Source organism: Ascidiella aspersa, chromosome 4 (assembly GCF_963924565.1).
Source record: "Ascidiella aspersa chromosome 4, kaAscAspe10.2, whole genome shotgun sequence".
Lineage (NCBI taxonomy): Eukaryota > Metazoa > Chordata > Ascidiacea > Phlebobranchia > Ascidiidae > Ascidiella > Ascidiella aspersa.
The window spans coordinates 4953738-4975931 of NC_139450.1; the positions used below are offsets into that span (position 1 = coordinate 4953738).

The 22194-nt window shown below is 36.4% G+C and overlaps 1 protein-coding gene across 1 annotated transcript; it reads right to left on the minus strand.

The window, feature by feature from the left end:
• Nucleotides 1-182: 182 nt before the first annotated feature.
• LOC146146777 (FAS-associated factor 2-like) lies at nucleotides 183-12631 on the minus strand. Its single transcript, XM_083387382.1, has 10 exons — nucleotides 12520-12631; nucleotides 10281-10436; nucleotides 9522-9724; nucleotides 8954-9074; nucleotides 7743-7935; nucleotides 7312-7418; nucleotides 5375-5527; nucleotides 4639-4762; nucleotides 2669-2778; nucleotides 183-1644 (listed from the first exon to the last, which is right to left on the minus strand). Exons 1-10 carry the CDS (start codon nucleotides 12592-12594, stop codon nucleotides 1396-1398), a joined length of 1491 nt encoding a protein of 496 aa, XP_083243508.1. The 5' UTR covers nucleotides 12595-12631; the 3' UTR covers nucleotides 183-1395.
• Between the last annotated feature and the right edge of the window lie 9563 nt (nucleotides 12632-22194).

Here is a 22194-nt window from a genome sequence, read left to right on the forward strand (position 1 = left end):
ATTTTAGCGGACATACTTAGTCATAATGCAACTTTATTCTTTGAATTTACTATGAATCAAATTACTATTTTTTAATCAGTTTTTCTTAGTTTTTAAGTGTTATTTAAAGCAAAACAGACAGACCAGCAAACAATGAGAAAAACAACCAAATGGCAACAGAATTTTTTTGTGATTCATCAACAAAGAAGATAGCCCCAAACTGGTTGTAAACCGTTTGTATTTAATCAACAGACAACATAAACGACTGTTGCAGTACTTCGGGGATAACTTGCAAGGAGCGAAAATAGTTAAAAACAGCGCGAAAGGATAGACGTTATGTTAAATATTAAACACAACTGGTTGAACGATATACGCCTCCTACAACTACTTTCAATAGGCTGGACGTAGTAGTGACAACCTTTTTAATGACAGAATATCACTAACGTTAAAATACTAGCAGTTTGGTGTGAAAGACAATAAAGGTATGTTGATTAATACTATCTATATTCTATAATATAGTTTTGGGGCTATGTTTTAGGAAGTTTACGGGCTTTCACGAAGATGGTTTTTTACAAACAGTATATGGTCTTGAGGTGAAAGGCAAACACGGAACCTTAATTACATCGTCCTTTCTCCACAAGCCCAAATTTGTGCTTTCCAAAATGATGTTTAATTTTTTAAAGGCTTTAAATCATTTCTTTCTATATGTATTACTTTTTACTAGAGTTTAAATATTGTTAGTAGTGCGGTTATAATTACCAAAATCTAATTTAAAACTTTACGGGAATGCAGCGGACGATGTTGCACAAAAACAGAAAATATATTAATAAAATTTGAATAAATTAAAAAGTAATTGACTATATAATTAAACAGATATTGCAGCATAACTAATTTGGCCCAACACCAAAACCAGATATTATGGAAGGAAATTACTGCCGCAAGAGCCGATACAGTCCCTTAAAGAAAACAGACACAACAACGATAGATTCATAAACTGGTATGTTAGGAAATTCATTCAGTCGCATTTTGTTTAAATAACGTAATGTGAAATAGTTGATCCGGTAAAAAATGTTGTGGAATCGCCTAATGTTACCTTAAGATTTAAGATGACGAACAATACGATAGCAATATTTAGTTTAAAAAAAGTAATTTGTATAAATTGATGACCGGTAAAAAACGTTGTTGGATCGCTTAAAATGACGTTAAGATGTAAGCCGACAAAGGTAGGGTCGCTAACGATATCAATACCAAACAGTTTCGTGCAGCTACTGATACTAGGATCTGGTATCGGCTTTGTCCAAAAAACTGCCATAGCGACTCTTAAGTATAATCAACAAGAAGAAGAAACACCCGTAACGCGTTCGAACCTTTGCCTAAAAGAGAAAACAACAGATGGCAGAAAAGCAGCTAGTGACGTCATCTGGTTTCCGAATCGTCGCTGTCTTCCTCTTCTTCTTCATCAGAGCTGTTCTCGATCGGCTGGATGAAGAGGCTGTCGTTGCGATGGAAGCCCGAATCACGGAGGAGCGGAAGAGAGGGGCCATCATCCTCCTGTTGGTCGACCTCGTCCGTGGAGCATCCAAGGATTGCGCGACGCGGGAAGTTGGCGAAGACCTTGAATCGAGGAGGCGAGCTCTCGTGCGAGTAAACGTAGTCATGGACCGCCTGCGGTAAAAGATAAGGAACAGAGTGAAGGTTTAGGGCAGTGGTCGACAAAAATACGCCTTTTAGCCATTTTTAGGGAGCCGCGAAAAAGTTTAGTTTTTGAATAGTTTAGGTTTTTCAATAGCAATAGTTTAGTTTTACACGTAGAGTCATGGATCGCCTGCATCGAAAGATAAGGAGCAGAATGTTTAGGGCAGTGGTCGCCAAATATGGGCCTTTTAGCCATTTTGAGTGGGCCGCGTTTAGTTTAGTTATGCATTTGTGGGCCGCGTGATAACCGGACATTCGTTGTGCTGTTTTAAAAAGTTGGCGTGTGTAGCTAAAAGTTTTTAACTTGGCTTATTGTTGCATGACAAGGACTTCAGGCTAGGACCCCTAAACTACACTTTTAGTTTAAGTAAATTTCCGACCACGGGTTTAGGGTGACGCGATTGACGTCATTGTGGAACAACGCACAGTAAGGTACGAGAACCACCAACTAAACTGGTCGATATACGAAAAATTAGACAATAAAGTTATGAAAAAATTAAAGTTAACAATCCTCAAAAATTGTTGTTCAATTTCTGCTGAAATCCAAATTAGAAACTGCGAGGGTAAATGGGTCGGGTTTCCGCGTTGATACAAAGGTTAGAAAAGCGCTGCAGCTTTTTGACATATTGAAACCAAACACTGATATCACCTTTATATTATAAATTTAGGAAAATTAACGACAGAATACTCTACCAAAGCTACCAATCCAGGTCAGACACCATCAAAAGATCTTAAAAGGTATATATATTTCGCCAGCAAATGCATCGTCAGTATATCTTAACTTGAATGATTAGAATTATCGAATTAAGATATTCTGACGATGCCTTTGCTCGCGAAATATATATATATATAAATAATTATATACAGATAAATATTTTGAAGATCAGAAATTAAGGTCGACATTTATCTTGCAAGGGTCAAGTTTATTTACATTAACACATATTTAGAGCTACATTACAAGAAAATTAAATTAATAATGAAACGAAAAAATCACCTTTACTGAATCGTTTGGGCTAAAGCGACGTTTGAGACGAGTTCCGTTTGGCATTTTGATTTGCAACGTCAGAACTTCCTCGTCATCAACTTCTGGTTCGCGTGGAAGCTCTGGTGTAAAGTTCATGGGCGTATTTGTTAAAACAGAGGAAATAAGCTGTCTAGTTAAAGCAGTGGTTCTCAACCGAGGTGCCATTTCTAACGCCCAAGGGTGCCGCGAAATTTTCCAAATTATTAATTTTCAATTTTGGAGCATAATGGTTGGAGGTTGTAGTTAAACGTAATAAGAATATCAAAGCCCATACAGAAGTAGGTATCATTTCGAACGTTTCGAATAAATTATGTTGAAAATGAATAAAGAGTTATTCGAAACGTTCGAAACGATACCTACTTCTGTATGTGCTTTAGTAATTTTTAATTATTTAGGTTTCTAGTTTGACTTTATTAGTAAGCTTTTTCATACAATTTTTTGTGCACGATTGAAGTGTAATAAATCACGAACTTTTTTCTAACCTTGGGCACAGTTGATCTGTGGTGTTTCAATCCCGTTTTGTGTGAAGCTACAGTAAATTGCTGAGCGAAAATTCTAGTAAGGGTGCCGCGAACTATTTATAATTGCCGTGGGGTGCCACAAGCAAATAAGGTTGGGAACCACTGAGCTGAAGAACAAGGCACAAAAGGGACTTGGCTAATCTCGGTGACTTGGGCGTTCTGTGCATTAAAGGGACAAAAGAAAGACATTTGTCGCGCTTATTGAATTGCCGATTGCTGATATTTGGCAAGACGTTGTTAACACTAAACACAAACATTTTCATATTGAAAATATCTGCATCGATGTTTTGCCGATACACCTTTGGTGTGCAAGATCTTATTGCGATTAATATTTTTGCTTTTGTGTTAAGGGTATTGTAATACTCGTAACATGTCATAAAAGTGAATATTTTTAATAATGCAATCAAACTAATTGTTAACTAATGTGGCGACTGGCAGGTAATTTTTTCTAACGGGTATAATTTAAAACTGAATGCGTCTTATCCAACTTATTGGGCATTTATTTACACCAGGGCTGCGGAGTCGGAGTTGGACTCGAGGAGTCGGTTTGCTTTCGCTGGAGTCCGATTCGGGACTCGATTAAGACCTTGTAAAACTACCCGAGTCGCGAGTAAGACATGCGCATGCGCAGTACCGATTTTTAAAACTGATATGGCCGCCAAATGGAAATTGTAAAGGTGGAATATTATATGGCGGAATATTTTCCAACCATGTATTGTGAGTGAATGAATTATACGACACCCCTATAAGTGGATTGTTGAATATCCACGTTATTTTAGTTACTTAAATTGACGGAATACAGGCAGCAGTGTCGGGGCCGGACTTGGGACAAGGCAAAATCGCACATTTGACCGGAGTCGGACTCGGGTTATTTTTAACCGACTCCGCAGTCCTGATTTACACTTGGCTACATCACAAAAAGGCAGAAGCAATCTTTGCGAATCATTCGTATGTTGACGTGAAAAAAAGCTTAATTTATTATTTTATACTTATACCATGACGCCAACTTAAATGAAAGATACACACACAAATGTATTCGAAAATAGTGATCTAGCCCTTCGGAAGCTGATTTATGGCCGACGATTGCAGCTTAAGTATGATTAGTACACCGAAAGTCATCGCAGACTCGCCGAATCTGTCGATTAGTGATGGAAGCAAGAGAGGCTAAAAAAAACACTAGCCTGCAGTGAGGTTCGAACTTAGGGCGTGAGTCTGCGATGGCTTTCGGTGAACTAATGACGACAACTTAATGGGATTTGTGCTCAATTAAAATAATTTTCTTCAGAAGTATAAAACACCAGAAGAACTTAACAATCGTTTTAACAAACTTTAATTTTTTTCAGAAGTATAAAACACCCGAAATACTGTTAAAACTTTATTTTCAGAATTGTAACAAGTTGGTCGGCAGACGGGACAAACCTTGTTGACAGCTCTGCTTTCGTTTCCTGCAAATTTCCTTCGCCTCTACTTTGGCTTGTCGGATCTGGTTTAATTTCTCTTCGTGAAGACGAACTTCTTCTTCTTCCTTGATTTTCTTGTCGACCTTTTTTAATGGGAAAAACTTGTTTGGCAAAAATCGTAAGACTACTTATTTTATAAATAACTGCAACAACTGTAAGGTAAGTTAGGACAGTGGTAGCCAACCTTTATATTACCCGACGCCTAATTTAATTAAACTGAAATCAGCATTAACATGCCACCCCACCTTGTTTTTAGATAAATAATACTGGAACTAAATAGAACAACGATTGATTTTGCTTGAATTATACAGAAGTCCAGATTATGTTTTATCTGTTTTACATTTTTATTATACTTATTGGCATTGCGCTTGCCACGAGCGCATTGAAACAGCTAAAACCACAGGAATTGGTGAGCGATGGCGACCCCACATTGAGTCGGGACCCATAGGTTGAAGACCACTGAGTTATAATACTTATTTAGCGTTCCCTATGCCTATTGGTAGCAAAATATATTGACTTATAACGACCGAAAACGGCAGAAAAAAATTTTCTTTCACTAATATAATCAGCATTCATTGATAGAAATTTAACAACGGGTTAAATGTTAGTTACGAAAGACCGGCATGCTATAATAGCTGTAAATTCAGCCCGCAAACAAGACGCAGCGATTTGACTTTTTGGCAGGCTGGGTATACCTTCTCCTTATCTCGCTGTAGCGATTCCAAATAGGCGACGTCCTGTTCTTGTCTGATGATTTGGTTCTGCATGAGTGCGTTACGATCGGCACGGGCAGCCACCAGCACTGGTTCGTACACCTCCACCACCTCGCTCAGCTTGTCGATCAAATCCTGCAAAAAAGACACAAGTTACATGTGAATCGAGCAAACAACGAATGGGGCATAGACTAATACTAATCCATTGTTAAAAACAGGGAGTCGAATCAGAATTGAACCGAACCGGAACATTATGACCATGTTTTGGGTCAAATTTTTCTGAACCGAAACTGAACCGTTTTTTTTAGATTTTAAGGAGCCAAACGGAAATGAACCGAACAATTCGAAAGTACCAGAACCATAATCGAACCCTAACCTGTAAACAAAAGCGGTTCACTCCAGCATGGCGTCACAACTTGTATTTTACAGAGTTGTTGCGCCATGTTAGAAATGTTATGACAAAAATATGAATATTGATTTTATAAAACGTGGATTTTTTTTATTTTTCAGATATTTCAATAATGAGTTGTTTTTTTATCAAGTAAGTTGGATTAAATGACTTACAATTCAAGGATTATTCTCTACATGGAACTAGAGTAAACATTGAATGGGACACAGACTAGTCCATTGTTAAAAACTTGTAATTCGCGCTGCAGTAAATATTTTAACTTATTTTGTAATATGCTTGTATTTCAAAACATAAATCGCCCTAACTTTGTAATGCATCGCTTAGCTTGTGGATAAAATCCTGCGGAGACAAATTACATTAACTCGAGTAAACCACGAATGGGGCATTTCGATTTTATTGAATGCCTTTTATGCTTCAGAGCTGTGCAGTGCGTTTACAGTTAAAGTGCAGTGTTAAGTAGAAAAGCTCTGAAACAATCCTCGGACCTTCCTGTTTATCAGGAATTACCAATGTGCAAAACGTCTAAAATAGAAAGCAGAGTTGGATCACATGTAATTTGTAATTGTAATTGGCGTAATTAAATACAGTTTTTAATGTAATTGACATGTTTTCATTCGGTGTATTTCTAATTGTAATTGTTTTTGCTAAAATTTTGGCTCAATACATTGATATTGAGAATATTGAAGTTTCAATGCCGAAAGATGTAATAGGTGTAACCCAGTGTTTTTTTAAGGTGTTTTTGGGTTTTTTTAAGGTGAAATTCCTCCAGCGGTTTTCCAAATTTTGAACTTGCAACTTTTTGGTATTTAAATGAAACACTTGCGGTCTCTTAAAACTACTTAGCGGTCACCCAAACCAAACCTAAAAAAAACCCTGGGTGTAACTAATTACACTCTTTAATGTAATTGTAATGTGATTGAAACATTGAAGAGAGTAATTGTAATTGAACTGAATTAGTGCAATTGATCCAACTCTAGTAAAAAGCGTGGCTGTCACGCGAATTTGCCAGTTGCAAATATTAACGATAAATTTAATTTTTCGGCATATGTTCGCAACTTCGGCAACGTCTACGGCGGCTGTGGGACAGTTGTTAACTATTTACTACCTCGGCATACAACATGTAGAAAAATGAAGTTATTAAACGAACGGGAATTTCCGATACTTGACATTTTGTTCCGATACTGATACCCGATATTTTGGACAAAGATTATCGTGATCGATCCGATACAAAACTACGTCATTGCCAAGATCGAACTAGAAAAATTTATAAAACTGAAATGTTCAAAAGTATTTTTTTTTTTTTAGTTTGTAAAGCCAATATTTGCTTCAGCGTCACTAGGTTTAGTTACCTCCAGCTGTTAACCTGTTATTTATTGAAAAAAAAAACATTTTAAGTTAAAATTTCTGCGTTGCATCGCAAATATTGACTGAAATTTCTAAATTAATTTGTTATAGGATTGGCAAGGATACTACCTTAGAACTAGAAAAAAAAATAGTTTTAAAGTCATACTTGCGAAGAAAGGCGACCTTCAAGTCTTCCAACCACTGTCATGCGATTTTGATACAAACACACAACAGCCAAACACGGACATTCTGGGTAGCGCAAAATCTTGCATACTGAAAATCACAAAGTCAAAGGGTTAGTTTACATAAAAAATATATAAAACTTAAAAACATACAAAAAAAATCAAAAACTATGTACATGTAATTATATATATTACAGTAACAAATTATTTTTATATGTCAGTGGTTGCAGCAGACCATTCGTAGAGTACAATCAATACTTTGCATGAAGCAAATAATAGTTTCATCCATGCAATGTATTTTCAGCCAGACGTAGAGAGGAAAATATTTTGTTTATTGTCAGGTCACAATATGTGTTTGTAGGCATAATATATGGCTGTACATAAAACACTATATATATATTTAAAATTATTATACCTCTATAGCCTTCTGGCGTTTGTACGGAACAACCCCAGAATAACATGTTGCGGTTAATAAACTCAATCACATCAACATGACACAAAGATTCAAGACAAAACATTTCCGACTCTTCCTTGGTCGGATCATGTAGAAAAGCGAGTAAAAATCGCAATTCTTTCTTGGCTTCCGCTTGTGCCTTTGCATATGTTCCCTAAAATCATTTTTGTTTTAAAGATTGAATTAGAATTAAAGCGTACAAAGCCTTTATGACAGTTAATGACAATGCTGTTTGATTAACAGAATTTAAATCAACTAATTACTACATCTAAGCATAACAGCTTCAGAACCGCTCATAGAATACTGTGTGCTTAAATTGATTTGAGTTGATAACATAAAACTTGCGACCTGAAACACTGCTATATGGCAGAACTTGCCAAACTAAACCCTGACAAGCAAAATAACCAGGCCCGCTGCTCATTTAGAATAAAGATTTTTAGGTAAAAATAAGCTTTCACATATTTTTTTATCTTGATTGCAGAATATTATTTCGTACACATTGCTCCAGTGAGGAATCCTCACCTATTCCTACGCTTACCAGCTTGTTTAAACAAGGATATTTTAAGATTATTTTAACACACATTGTTATGTGTGTATTCAAGACCCCCTTTTCTTAACACGCCCGCCACATTTTCTGTTTCTCATGCGAGCCGCTGTCAAAAATAATTGCCCACCACTGCTATAGGGTTATTCCAAGCTTAATTTAAAAGGTTAAAATTCATGTCTTCGTATTTTCAGCGTACTTGAAACAGTTAAAGACCTCAAAAGAAAGCAATTTTTTTTAAAATGAATTTTTTTTCATTAGCGGTTTCTAAAATATGACGGTTCGCTGCTTTTAACCAGTAGGTAGAAATGTGACGATTTTTGGTTCGCTTGGGTGCATTTATTACTGTATAAGCATTATTTACCAACAAAACCATTTAGTAGTAAAATGCTATTTATGAAAGCAGTAGTTTCAAAAATGATAATTAAAACAATATGTGAAGATTTATGCTAATTGTAAAGTAAATTTATAAAGTTTTTTAACTTTTGAAACCTTTTTCGGATTTGCAAAAGTGCAGCATAATGATTCTCTTGAGCTTCAGGATGGAATGACTATACATTTAAGAATGGAATGACTCATGATTATATAGTAAATATATAATACAAAGCTGTTACAGACAATTAAATACCTGAAAAAAGTTCGGATGATTTGGAAATTTTGATTCAAAATCTTGAATAAAAGATCTCACATCTCCTTCTGGGTTTGTGATCATCTCACGGGGATCAGGAAAAAACAACCGCCAAACAAATCTATACACAAAGAATTTTCATATTTTGCTTGTATTACATTGGTCTCTTATTGCATAAAAACAACTACTAAAAAAGGGTTAAAGCAAAGGTTGTGTTATAGTTTAACAAACAAAGCAGGTTTTGTATAGAGTTGAAATTTCCACTAATCAGTCGAAAAAAAAATATACCACCTCGATTTCATGGACACATTTCTGTGCAGGGGGACGCTCAACGAGTATAAGGGCCCAAGGGGTCACAAATAGGACTACATAAAACAATTAAATACATAGGCTTTTTTGTGCTGTAAGCGATTTATGCAAGAATTTGCCTTCTTTAGCGTTTCAAAAATTACATCTCAGATCTTTAAATTGAGTCCAGTAGGGTAAAATTTTTGAACTTAAAAAAGAAAAGAAAATAATTGAAAATTTCACACCTTGTGTTGCATTCAAATAAGTTTAGAAGAATTACCTAAATACTTCAAACACTTGAGTAAACGTATATTTGATGGGCGAAATTAGCAAGAAGAATCCCCAGCCAAGAATTCCCTGTGGTGGTTGCGCTCGAGACCTTCCGGCGACATAAATCATTTGCCGAGGTACAACGGAGTGATTGCGAAGCATAGAATGTGAAGGTGAGGGAAATCGGTGTCGCACACCTACTTCACGGTTTCCCTGCACATAAGAATACTTATATATTTTTTCTGGAATATCCAGTAAGACCTTAAAGGCATTATTACCTCATGCAGAAAAATCTATAAAACCATGGTGTTGAAACCAACGAAATAATAATGCCAAATACGTAGTAATACGACAGGATAATAACTTCTGAATAAGACATAAACTTGTTGGTATAAGTCCTAAATTCATCGGAATTGGGCATCAATAAAGCCTGAAAATGCAGGGAGAGGATGTATGGGAGGATTGGGGGCCTTTGATCTGGCATCGGCCATATTGGTGCCGACGTTTGGGTGCCCTAGTTTGAATGGCATTGTTAGCGCACAGCTGTTTTGGCACAGGATTTGTTGGCCCTGTTTCAGCTTATTGGTAGGGTTAGAAAATGGGTTGAGGTTGAAATTATTAGCGAAGTTAGTGACATACTTTACTTAGGGGTGGGGTTTGGGGTTAGGTAAAATGTTGCATAGGCCTGATATTTCGAAACTGTGTTAATTCCAACGTTTACATTGTTTCAGGTTATTTTTTATAAGAAAAGGGCAAAGAAAATATTTACCTGTGGAATGTGATTGACTTGAGGATTTTGAATGGGAGGAGTAGGTGGCGCCAAATCAGGGACATTAAGCGTAGAATGAACAGCACGTTGAATGTTCCAGTCGTGTCGGCCGAGAATTTCTTTACATCTTTCCAGTTCATCAATTTGAGTCACTTCCTGAAAAACACCCGAAAAAGAGTACAAGTTTGTTGATTGCTGATTAGAGTAGTTTACAGGTTTAGATTTTTAACCAAGTTTAACTGCTTAGCATTTCATATATTTCTAAAATTTTCTTTGAAGAAAAGTTTTAATGAAAATACATTTGAAGGACTAAAATAATTGGGTTGGACTTTAGACAGTATAACCAAAAGGGCGGAAGGTTTTTAACTTGGCAGCTACGTCGGCATAGAAACAGCCAGAAACCGGGAACCGAAGAAATTGGTGCCAAAAATCTCATTCTATTTTATTAAAGATCGATTTTCCATCTCATGAACTAGTTTAAAAACACTGGTGATTGGAGGATTGCCAGTAAAAAAAATTGCACTCGCCAGTCTGGTGAGTTTCCACCAATCAGCACATGCCCAGACAAACTACTACCAGCCAAAATGCTGGCACACCGTCTGAGTATTTACATCCAACCAAATTGTTTTGTTGTAGTTAAGCAACAGTGTGTCGTAAGCTGTTTGACAAAGTAATTGGCCTTTAGTCGTTAAAGTTAAACATAATTTATAACCGATTAATACATGAAAAACTTTAGCAGGTCTGATAACGACAACGAAAATTTGCTTAAGGACACTCACCAGTCGTGTGAGTGGGTTTTAATCAGCACTCAACAAGAGAGAATTGTACTTGCATTGGTGAGCTAGGAAGTGCAAAATCACAACCATGTGGTTGTTTTCGCACTGGAGGAAATATTTTTTTTACAAATATGAATCAACGTTCCATATTGGGAAGTTAAATCTGTTGTGTCATTCTACTAAAATAAGGTGAAAACGTTGTTTAGCATGAAATAAATGAGTAGCTAGACATATGAAGTGTTTATTCTATTAAAAACTACTAAAATTCGATCATCGATTTGTTGCATGTTTGCAGTTTTATTATTATTTTTGGGTTTGCAAACTCTTAGGATGTTAACCGCTTTGCCAGTAAAGTTTCTAAACTCTTAGATGACTATTGCTTGTTTTTTTACTTGTTTATCACCTAAACATGACAAGGCTTTTATTGACAAAAAACATTTAAAGCAGGGGTCCGCAACCTACGACCCGCCAATGCAATTCATCCGGCCCGTTGCCGATTTGACAAACTAGACACAAGCCCATTTTCTACTTTTTGACTATTTTTACTATGTGTGGGAAAACTTTTTTAATGATCTTTATACATACGGGTTGTTTACGATTGTTGATGCTGTCTTTTAAACTACAGATCAGCCATTCTTAATAAAAACTTATTACATTCTTTAAAAGAAATGATAGTATTCCTAAAAAAAATCGTCTCGCTCACTACGCTTCCTGCGCCCGTACTTAAAAAGGTTAATGAACACTGAACTAGATTAACTAACCATTAAAGTTGTTGCATTTTTCAAAGTGGTTTGATTACCCTTTCTTTAGAATATGGATTACGATGTGTGGACTTGAATTTTAAACCAAACAAACACTTTTTTTCGTGCTTTACTTAGTTTACATTTTATGTGGCCCGCAGAGAACTCTCTGAGTTTGGTTTCGACTAGCGACTAGAAAAAGGTTGCCAAATCCTGATTTAAAGCATTGGGCATCAAATGCTTGTCACCAGAAGTCTGGCAAGATTCTGCCAGCTTGAGTACTACAACATAATAAATATTCAGCACAGTGACTAATAAGCTTAATCCGTAAGTGTTGATCAATCTGTTGATGTTATTTTTCTGTTTTTAGTTTGAAGTTGCACAAATTTACTGTAAAGATTAGGACAACCTTAAAAAGTAGTTGCAAATTACAACTAATGTTAATCAATAAAGTTACTTTTTAACCAAAGACCTAGTTCAACTGGTATTATACAAAACAAGGTAAAATTAGTCGCTTGTCTAGAATTCTTCCACCACAAACATTATTTGAGTTAGCGTGCGGGTTAGCATTTGGGTAGGTTAAGCAATATTATTAAAATAATAACACTTGACCCACCCTCACCCAAACTCTAACAAACACCTTAACCAAAATATTGAAGGATTTTAGACCAGCGGCAAAGATTATTGCAGTTTAACAACTAAACAACATATTTAAACATATACTTGAAAATGCAGTAGTTTTTCTGTTTGCTCCACAGTAATGTTTTCTTCTGTGTCCCCGCCATTATTTTCAGCCATTGCAGATTTGCTAAAAGACAGTCAAATTATCCAATTGTCTACAGAAAGAAAACATGTGAAATAAATAATGTACTCTATTTGCAACAGAAACCGAAGTTTGGAAGAAGCTACTTGCCCGGTTTTACCAAAATTTATAACCAATTCTGCAAAATTACAATGCGATTTATTGCCATTTTACAAATTACAATACGATTTAAAGCCATTTACAGTAGTGCAAAGTTTAAAGTTTTTTAAAAAGGCCTTGGCAAATTGTAATTTCACAAAAACCTACCGCAACGATCACCATTTGGGTTAGCATTTCGCAATGTAATTTTTTTTGCAATAATACATTTTCAATATTTTTAAATAATAAATGTAAACCACCCTACGCAAGAATTAATCCACACCCTAACCCAAATAGTTTGGCGAAGAATGTACATACTTCTTTGTTATAAACTTGTAAGCTAATTCCATAGCTGTTTACCAAACTTCAGTGACCAGTTCATTTTTTCATATACGGAAAAAATCATTTTTTCATATATGGAAAAATGGATCGGTTATTGTCCATTTTGGAAGCAAATAGCGGCTTCCCTAAAAACAATACGACAAATGCAAAACTGTAGGCTAATTATCCATGATTCCTGTCATTGTTTGTTATTTTTAGACTTCATTTCATGAGTTGCTAAACCAAAGAATCCAGTTATTTTTGTGCATTAGCACCAAATATATCGTGCAATTCGTGTGTAGTGCGAACACGACATCCGTTAACAAAAAAAAATGTCTTAACAATTTAAACATTTTTCGGCGCTGGTCAAGCGTTCAACCAATTATTAAATCAACGCACAATGTTTGGGTTAGGGTGAAGGTTAGCTCTTGCGTTATATAGTGTGACAGATGTTCATTCGTTGAGAGTCGACTAAATCTACCAACACTCAATCTACCAAAGTAGTGCAGTATTAAGTTCACGAACAAAAATTATAAAAGCATTATAATGTTAAAACGGAAATGTTATCTTTTAGGTCATAGGACATAGAAATCTTAAAAAATAGATACCGAATTTCATAACAAAAACTCACTCGATTCGTCAGAAATTAGCGCAGTACTGCATTTAAGGCAGCCAAGGACCAAAAAGTCAATATTGGCTAAATAGTCTCATTAATAAGAAAAATTGGAAAATTAAATTTAATAGGCCTAATACTTGACCTACCATAACCCAAAAGCTAATACACACCCTAACCCAGGGGTTTGAAACTTTGGTCCATGGACCCCTTAGGGGTACGTGAACTAGTTTCTCTGGGTCCATGGAGGCCTTAATGAAATATTAGTGTATATTTAAAAAGTAATCAAATTTTTAAAGAAAAGAGTTAATTAATAATGAAACGTTTTTGCACTGATTTATCCTGCTCCCCGAATCATGCTCGTTAACTGGCCAGTTTTAATCCTCAACGCATTCGCTTTTACTGCAACGTTAGTCGTGTCCTTTCTACTGCAAAACAGTCAACGATGCGCTCCTTACTGGCAACACGTGTTTTTACTGCGCTGTAAGCTCTTTTATTGAAAGCGAAATATGCTAAATTATGTGAATGTACAATAAATCTATAAGCGACCTGACAGTATGCACTTTGAAATGCTATGACAGTTTGTTTAGTTTCGATTTAGTGGAGTTTAAATAGCACGGTGGTCATGTCTCACCTGTTGAAATATACACTGGCCTGTCTGGCAAATCAAGTCGGCACTTTGACTTGTGGTGGCAGTGGCCATTTTTAGATGTTTAATTAATCGTTTTTAAGTAATTAACGAATAACAAAAACATGCGCCCCTTATTATTCCTTGTCTATTTATCAAAATTGTCATAACGCATCCTTACCAAAAACATCCTGTTGTATATTTATCAAAATTGTAATAATATATCTATTTATCAAAGAGCTTTATGTGTCTAAACTCGAAAATGTAATGTTGACGAATTGCTACTGCGTGCGTTTTTAGTGAAAACTTCCGGTAAATTGCTAGTGCCTTGCGAAACAGTTCGACCACTTGTTCACAGATGACGAATAGCAAAATTGACACACATCCTTCCTTATATTGTTCTCGAATGTGCGACCTCAAATCGCCGCTTTGAGAATTGGCACAGTAGCCACATCTCAAAACAGTGATTCGAAATTGTGTTTAATGTTAGAGAAGCCGTTTTCGTGTACTAATATGGACAAATTCTCACTTCCTTGTAGAAGATATGTTGAGGAAGAAAGGCGATAAGCTGTCAAGTTTGAAACGAGGCGAACTGAAGCAGGAAAACTCAGGAATTTTTCACACAACAATACGGAAAACTTTGCATCATCAAATATGATATTATGTAACTGAAGAACATATTTGGCAAACGAAAGCTGAAACGCGTAATCTAAAACCCTATTTATCACATCGTAAAATCACTTAATGAACTCTAAGATTTGGCTTATGGCAATTAATTAATTTAGGTGTTTAAGTGTTGATAAACACGTAACGTAAGCCAACACCCGTGTGACGTAGTTACTATTAAATAATATAACAATTGGCCGTGTCATTGCTGCGTCATAATCTTTTTCTCGCACAGAAAATTTCTCTTCTAAGTTTTGTGTATAAAAAGGATTGTTTACTAAATAGAAATGTCCAGTTATCAGGATCAATTTACAAGTTGTTCTGCTGTTGAACCAATCCAGTCTTGTCTAGTCAATACAGTGAGTGGTTGTGCTTAGCCGGCATTAGCCGGTTTGCCCATAATAGCCAACACAAACTTTGTGGATTTGTAATCAGACAACAGCAATACTTATTGAAGCAATAGCGAGGTTGATTGCCGAGGCAAATTAGTTTAATGAGACATGCAATTAAACACGCATGCTTCAGACTTAGCTAATCCCCAACGCAGTCGCTCATGTGGTGCTGGATAAAGAACTATATAAGTACAACAAATGCACGCCTTAGGCTACTTGTGAGGCGTTTTACTGCACTGTAAGCTGTTTTATTGAAAGCGGAGTTCTGCTGGATTTTCGAATCTACAATAAATTTACAAGCGACCTGACAGAATACCCTTTGAAATGCAACAGCAGTTTTGGAGCATAATGGTTGGAGGTTGTAGTAAGACGTAATAAGAATATCAAAGCCCATACAGAAGTAGGTATCATTTTGGACGTTTCGAATAACTCTTTATTCAAGTTGAAAATGAATAAAGAGTTATTCGAAACGTTCTTTATTCAAGTTGAAAATGAATAAAGAGTTATTCGAAACGTTCTTTATTCAAGTTGAAAATGAATAAAGAGTTATTCGAAACGTCCAAAATGATACCTACTTCTGTATGGGCTTTGATATTCTTATTACAACAGCAGTTTGTTTAGTTCAATTCAGTGGGGTTCAGATCAGGGATGTGGAGTCGGTTAAAAATAACCCGAGTCCGACTCCGGCCAAAAAAATAAACCCGAGTCCGAATCCGGTTAAGTGTGCGATTTCATCGAGTCCGAGTCTGGCTCCAATTCTGCAGCCTGTATTCCGCCAATTTACAACATAAAATAAGTTTTCGTCCAAGGGTTTATAGCATTTTTACGCCATACGCAATATGCATTTGGCCTAATTAAGCGTTTATATAATATTTGCCAATTAGTGCATTGCCACGACCCTTTAATGCCCTAATTGTCATAGACCTTTTTGCTTAAAATGCACTAATTTCTGACGAATAGGGTCACAAAATTGTTTGTAACCACTAATCTTTATAACAAAAAATAACTAAAATAGAGATCAGTAAGCCTGTTTATATGCACCTTTCTCAGGCAGATTAGATTAAGGTTCAAGCCGGCTTGAAAAGTAATCCGTTTCAGCGTCGTAATTACATGGCGCGAAATTCAAGCCAGCTTGAGTGTACAAACTGCACTGATATGCATTATTACGTAATATTCCAGTAAACCTCTAACGCACAACCAATTTTTCGGCTTAGGCTACTCCTTGCGGTAGCAATTTATTGCTGCTTGTTCGTTTTTATTAACCTAACATTGAAAAAAACCCAAGAATTACTTGAGTTAGGTTTGCCGTACGTTTTTGACTGTCTGTATTGTGCTTCAGTTTACCTGGCACACAGAATGTAAGTGCAGGAAAGTTAAGCTTGTTTGTGCTGTCCAACGCTATATACGAGGCAAAGTGGACAAAAGAAGGTGATAAGATGTACCAAACATTAATGAAAACTGTATTTGGCGCTGGCCTAGAATCCTACCACAGCGTTGAGACAATTATTAAAGCAAAGTACAATATTTGGGTGAGGGTGGGCCAACTATTACTATTTAAACCTACCCAAACCCGCATCCTAACCCAAATAATGTTATATGTTGTGGATTCTAGACCAGCGCCTATGTCACAAATTACTATCTGATTCTAACGAGTGTATGTAATGTTCTTTCCTTATGCGCTAAACTTGTTTTGTTTACGACTAGCCGTTCGTGTTACGTCATAATGCCCCAAAAGTGGCGTGATGTTTACTGCGTTAAAGCAGGTCATTCAACATCAAACTTTGCCTTGTATATATATATAGCGTTGGCCATTCTAGACTGGGAACCGCACTATTACAAAAGACGGTTCATTGAATCATTCCGGATTGACAAATCTCCTAACACCATGAATAAAAAGGATTCATGGTATCCGGCAATCTACTCGTCGTTGTAGCTATACGCAATAGCTGATAAACGCCCGTTGTCCGACGGCGCAGTTCTGCACCGGATGACTCCGGCGCGTCACAGCTTATCGCATACTTCAGCGACGTCTAGAATTATTAATTTGAATCTACGTTTTTACAATTTTTTACTTCTCAGTATATAATATGGCTAACGCACTCTCGTTTTAATTATTAACCCTGATGAGGTCAGCTGGTATCTGCTGCCGAAACGTCGGTTTATACTTCGTTTACACCAGAAGAGCGATTTATATTTATTCATATGTTGCCTGGTGGAGCTAACTCTATTTTTAAGGATCACATTACTTGTTATGGTCTATAGATCAGTGCTTCGCAATATCAGTTCAGGACCTACTCCACTGGTGTACTGCAAGACCATGCCGTATGCAATAATCCTGGCGTGTTTTTGAAATTATTAATATTTAAAATATTTTTAAAACCTATGTTGCCTACGCTCGAAACCCTTAAAATCTCATTGTAATTATTTAATTTAATTAGTATTTTTCAGCTATTGCAAGAGGGTACACTTTTTAGGACTAAAGGGGAAATTTAATACGTAGAAATGTTGGCGCCTTCATTATAAAAGCACCTTCATTATCAGGTGCATTTCATTATGAATCGTTTTCTTTTCTTCTGGCTGCCTGGAATATTTGCTGATGTTGTCTAAGGTCGATCAGTATATTTCGTAGGTATGTCGCGGGATTGTTTTAGGTCTGTTGCTGTGCCGCAAGTGGAAAAAGGTTGCGGAGCACTGGTCTTAATGACGCATTAAAAACGTCGAAAGGGGTAATATCAAGGCTTGCTGATGCTTTAGCTGTATGGCTAACAAAACTAGGATGTAAAGGGGATATAACGCATTTTTGGGGACTCGCGTAGAAATAGAGGAGAAATACATATTAGATAGATTTGCTTTCTTGTAATCATCATCGACTATATGCTCATCATTATACATCAAGTTTGATGAGAAACTATTGCTACTATAATGATCGCAGTTCACCCTTAATCAACGTTGCGTGGCGGACTAAAAAGCTTTAGCTAACGTTGCGTAGCCGTAGCGAACCGAAAGGTTTACTCGAGATTGGCGCATTACCTATACTTGGTTAGCGAGATGTGTTTTATAGTTGGTTTTTGCTTTCTTAATTTTACGTTGAGTTACGTTGAATCTTTTACTAATTAAATGTTTAATTTTTCCATCCATCCATGGTTGTCCTTGGGTGTTTGTCTTGCGCTATCGTAGTGGTATGAAAACGATCTAGTGGTATAAAAAGTTTAGTTTGTCACGTAGCTTTTTATTATGCTGGGAAGAGCTATCTCTACCGTAGTAGAATTTTCAATTAATGAATCATTTAGACCAGTGGTTCTTAACCTTTTTTTCAGCCGCGCCCCCTTTGGTAATTTTCTCATGCCTTGAGCCCCCTATGAAAATATTTCGACATTTTGCAATTAAATATCACTGAGAAAACAGGAAAATCGTGAAGGGTGTTGTTGGTCGCGCGAAGCGCGAACAATTTTGAGTTTTATTTGGCCGAATTGGCTAAACTGCAACCGAAGAGGCGTTTCGCATTGGGCACACAACAAATTGCGCGAGCTCGACACATTGATTTTATCGATCTGATTTTGACAAACGTGTTGCGAGGGCATTTACTCCACAGTTGTAAGAGTTATGATGTCGAGCGCAAAAAAAATGTCAAGCGCAAATATTAAACATTGCGTTATCGTGTTCAAAAGATGTAACGACATACAATACAACGGCAATATTGCAAAAACAATATAGTTTCGCGCAAAAAAAGTTCGACTCCCCCTGTTGCTATAGTGTGTTATCATGTATAAAATATGGATGAAAAATAGTCCGAAAGGGCGATAGCTTTTATCGTTTATCTATAACAGTGGTTCTTAACCTTTTTTTCGTGGGGGCGCACCTAGAGACGTATGAAAACGTGGCGGCGCACCTTACGAGCGAAGCGAGCGCGAAATATTTCAGGTGTACCTATATTTGTCTTAAATTGCTTGCATTTTTTATTATATGGGTTTTATAGTTGCATATCTTTAAAGGGGTCCAGCCTTTGAGACTAAAAGCGTTATTTTGTCCATTAAAGTCTTATTCCGATTAATTTTGGACTTATTTCGACATGGTTTTTCCTTTTTCTCGCGGCGCACCTGGCAGCCTTCCATGGCGCACCAGTGCGCCGCGGCGCACCGGTTGAGAAACGCTGGTCTATAAGTTAATTTAATAGGGCGGTGATAGCGTGGATTTTCTAAAACGGAATTAGAAGATTTGCGCGAAAATTTTTTGCAGTTTTAATGTTAAAGTTGACAAAAAACAGAGTTTGTATGTAGGAATTATGCCTAACCCAAACGAAACCATTAAAATCACTGCAAAAAGTTAAAATATTGAAGTCGAGCTTGCGCCCCCCCAGGGAGGAGAGTTAGTTTTGAATAGCTTAGTGGTATCATGTAGTTGTGGGTGGCGTGATAGCCGTACATTCATTGCACTTAATTTAAAAGTTCTATGTCTAAGAATTTTTATATTGTTATTGTCTAGGCGTGGTTCAGACCCACGAGCTAAATGTGGTCCCGAAAGCCTGTCGAACTATTTTTTTTACCATCTTTAATTGTATGTAAACGCAAAACTTTTCGCGCATCGCGGGTATATTCTTCGTTTTATAGTTATTTTACAATTTACATTATGGTATGACAGTGTTTTCGGCCACAAGGCGCGGTGTAATATTTCACTTCAAAATCAAATATTCTGAATCCGCCACTGTTTCGTAGTGGTTTTCAGGGCTGCGGAGTCGGTTAAAAAAAAACGACTCCGACTCCCGAGTCCGACTCCGGCCAAAAAAATAAACCCGAGTCCGACTCCGGCCAAATGTAAGATTTTGTCGAGTCCCGAGTCCAGCTCTGACTCTACAGTAGGCCTACCATATAGATGAATAGAAATTAAAATTAAAAAAATTAGCATTGGTTACATTAAAGACACCTACAATAATAATTCCAGATGTCGACAATTGGAAATGGATAACTGGAGAAAGTGTGGTATTAAGAAATATATCTTTGCAGGCATTTTTTATAGTAGGAGGTTGGCAACATGCACCTAACAATTTTGTAATACTAATTGTAGCCTACTTGCCTTAAGTTCTAGCAGTAGTATTTTACAGTCAATTCGTTTACGCTGAATTTCGCCACGCCTATATACGCCAGCACGACTTCCGTGTCTGTTCCTATCTTTTCTAAAAGGATATTGAAATCCGGGAAGTAACAGAAATTAACAGGAATCGATTGCAATTAATTGCAGTTTATTTAATTTTGCGGTGCTATTGTTAGCACACAGGCTTTGGGGATTAATACGGCGCATAGGCTACTTAAACAATTCGGATTATCCATATATATATTAACCATTAATAAATACACGAAACAAAAGAAAATTAATTTATCATAAAACGTCCACCAGCTACAAATAAGCTGTAAATTCAAAATCACTAATTTTCCATCATTTGGTTTTCCTTGGTTGTAAAATTTGTTTGCATGTTTAATAAGTTTCTTCCGTTGAGCTTGCATGGTATGCAGCCGGTAGATGTCTTGTAATGTTTGCACTGAATAAGCGGGCATACCCGGCAAGCGATACGATTTGTTGCTTGTCTTTCATTTCGTTAAACTTTACAACAATAGTAGTGTTTTTTACCGAGTTTTTTTCTGTAGCGACAGAGTCTCTTCTTGGCAGGCGATGAACATTGCTAAAATAAATATCAACACAAAGAGGGGACGATACACGTTTGTTTAGCGCTGATATTCATTTCAGCTTCATTTTGTGGGTTGTATAATTTAGCTTGATCGATACCATGAAACGGTAAGCTGTATTATTTAGAACCCAGCTCTAGTCGTTGGCGAAACGTATTGGGTTTTTCTTAAGTATTTTAGGACACATAAGGACATAAGGCCTAATAGAATAATTGTTGCGGTTGATTTGTTAACAATCCTTGGCGCTTAAGAAAGCGGAAGGGGCCGCTTTCCAGTTCATTGCAACAAAGTATTTGAAAACTGGTAACAAACTTCAATATTAACAGGTAAAACGGGTAATTTGTATCGAAAACAAATTGTGGCAATAAAAAACAATATGTATATTTATATATACATAATACATACAAAAAAATTATTCTGTGAAAAAATAATTTCAAGTAAAATCAGGGTAAACCGGTGTGACCAAGGACAGAAAGGGAAACGTTATAGAAAAAAGGCTAAGCGCCACTGACCCACTTGACCTTATCTGTGTTGACCGACTCCGTGTGTAATATCTTTCTACTCGTTAATTTATTATGAATAACTTGTTTGCGGTAAAGCAGCACCGATGAAACTTGTGACGGCATACTTACAGTAGCGTGCAAAGTAAGTTAAGTTGTTATTTAGCTATATTTACGGTATATTATCGTCAGTGTTGGTTTTGTCAACAATAAAATGTATAATAGGTTGTCAGAAAAGCTAAAAAGCGGCGATTTTACTTTATATTTTGTAGTGAAAAGATATAAAAAAAACTTGACAGTATTGGTGAAACGTAAAAAAAACATGACTGTAGTGGTCTAAGCTGGTTCACCCAAGGGTAAAAAATTTTTTCGCATGGGTGAACCAACTAAAAACGGTGAATAAGGGTGATCGGTCAGAAATGGATGATAGCCCTGCAGTAAATCGACTGCTGAACTGTTGTTTTTTGGTGTTTTGTGTATAAGTACAAAAATTTTGTAAATGTGTTTTGTGCTTTTGTAGCTTTATATTTCTGGACTCACAGATTGTAGATTTACAATGGTATAACTTAGCTTGAGTTGATCTTAAAAAAATCGAAACAACCTAAGCCATTTTGTGCTGTTATTTATAGACGAGATAGTTATATCATATTATGAGACAAGGGTGAATGAAATCTAGAGATAGGTGCTAGGGGTGAACGA

Coding starts and splice junctions, on each gene's coding strand:
- LOC146146777 (XM_083387382.1), bottom strand. CDS start 12,594: ATGGCTGAAAATAATGGCGGGGACACAGAAGAAAACATTACTGTGGAG. Junction 9,725..10,280: donor AAGTCAATCACATTCCACAG/GTAAATATTTTC, acceptor TCTTATGTGCAG/GGAAACCGTGAAGTAGGTGT. Junction 7,936..8,953: donor ATCATCCGAACTTTTTTCAG/GTATTTAATTGT, acceptor AAATGATTTTAG/GGAACATATGCAAAGGCACA.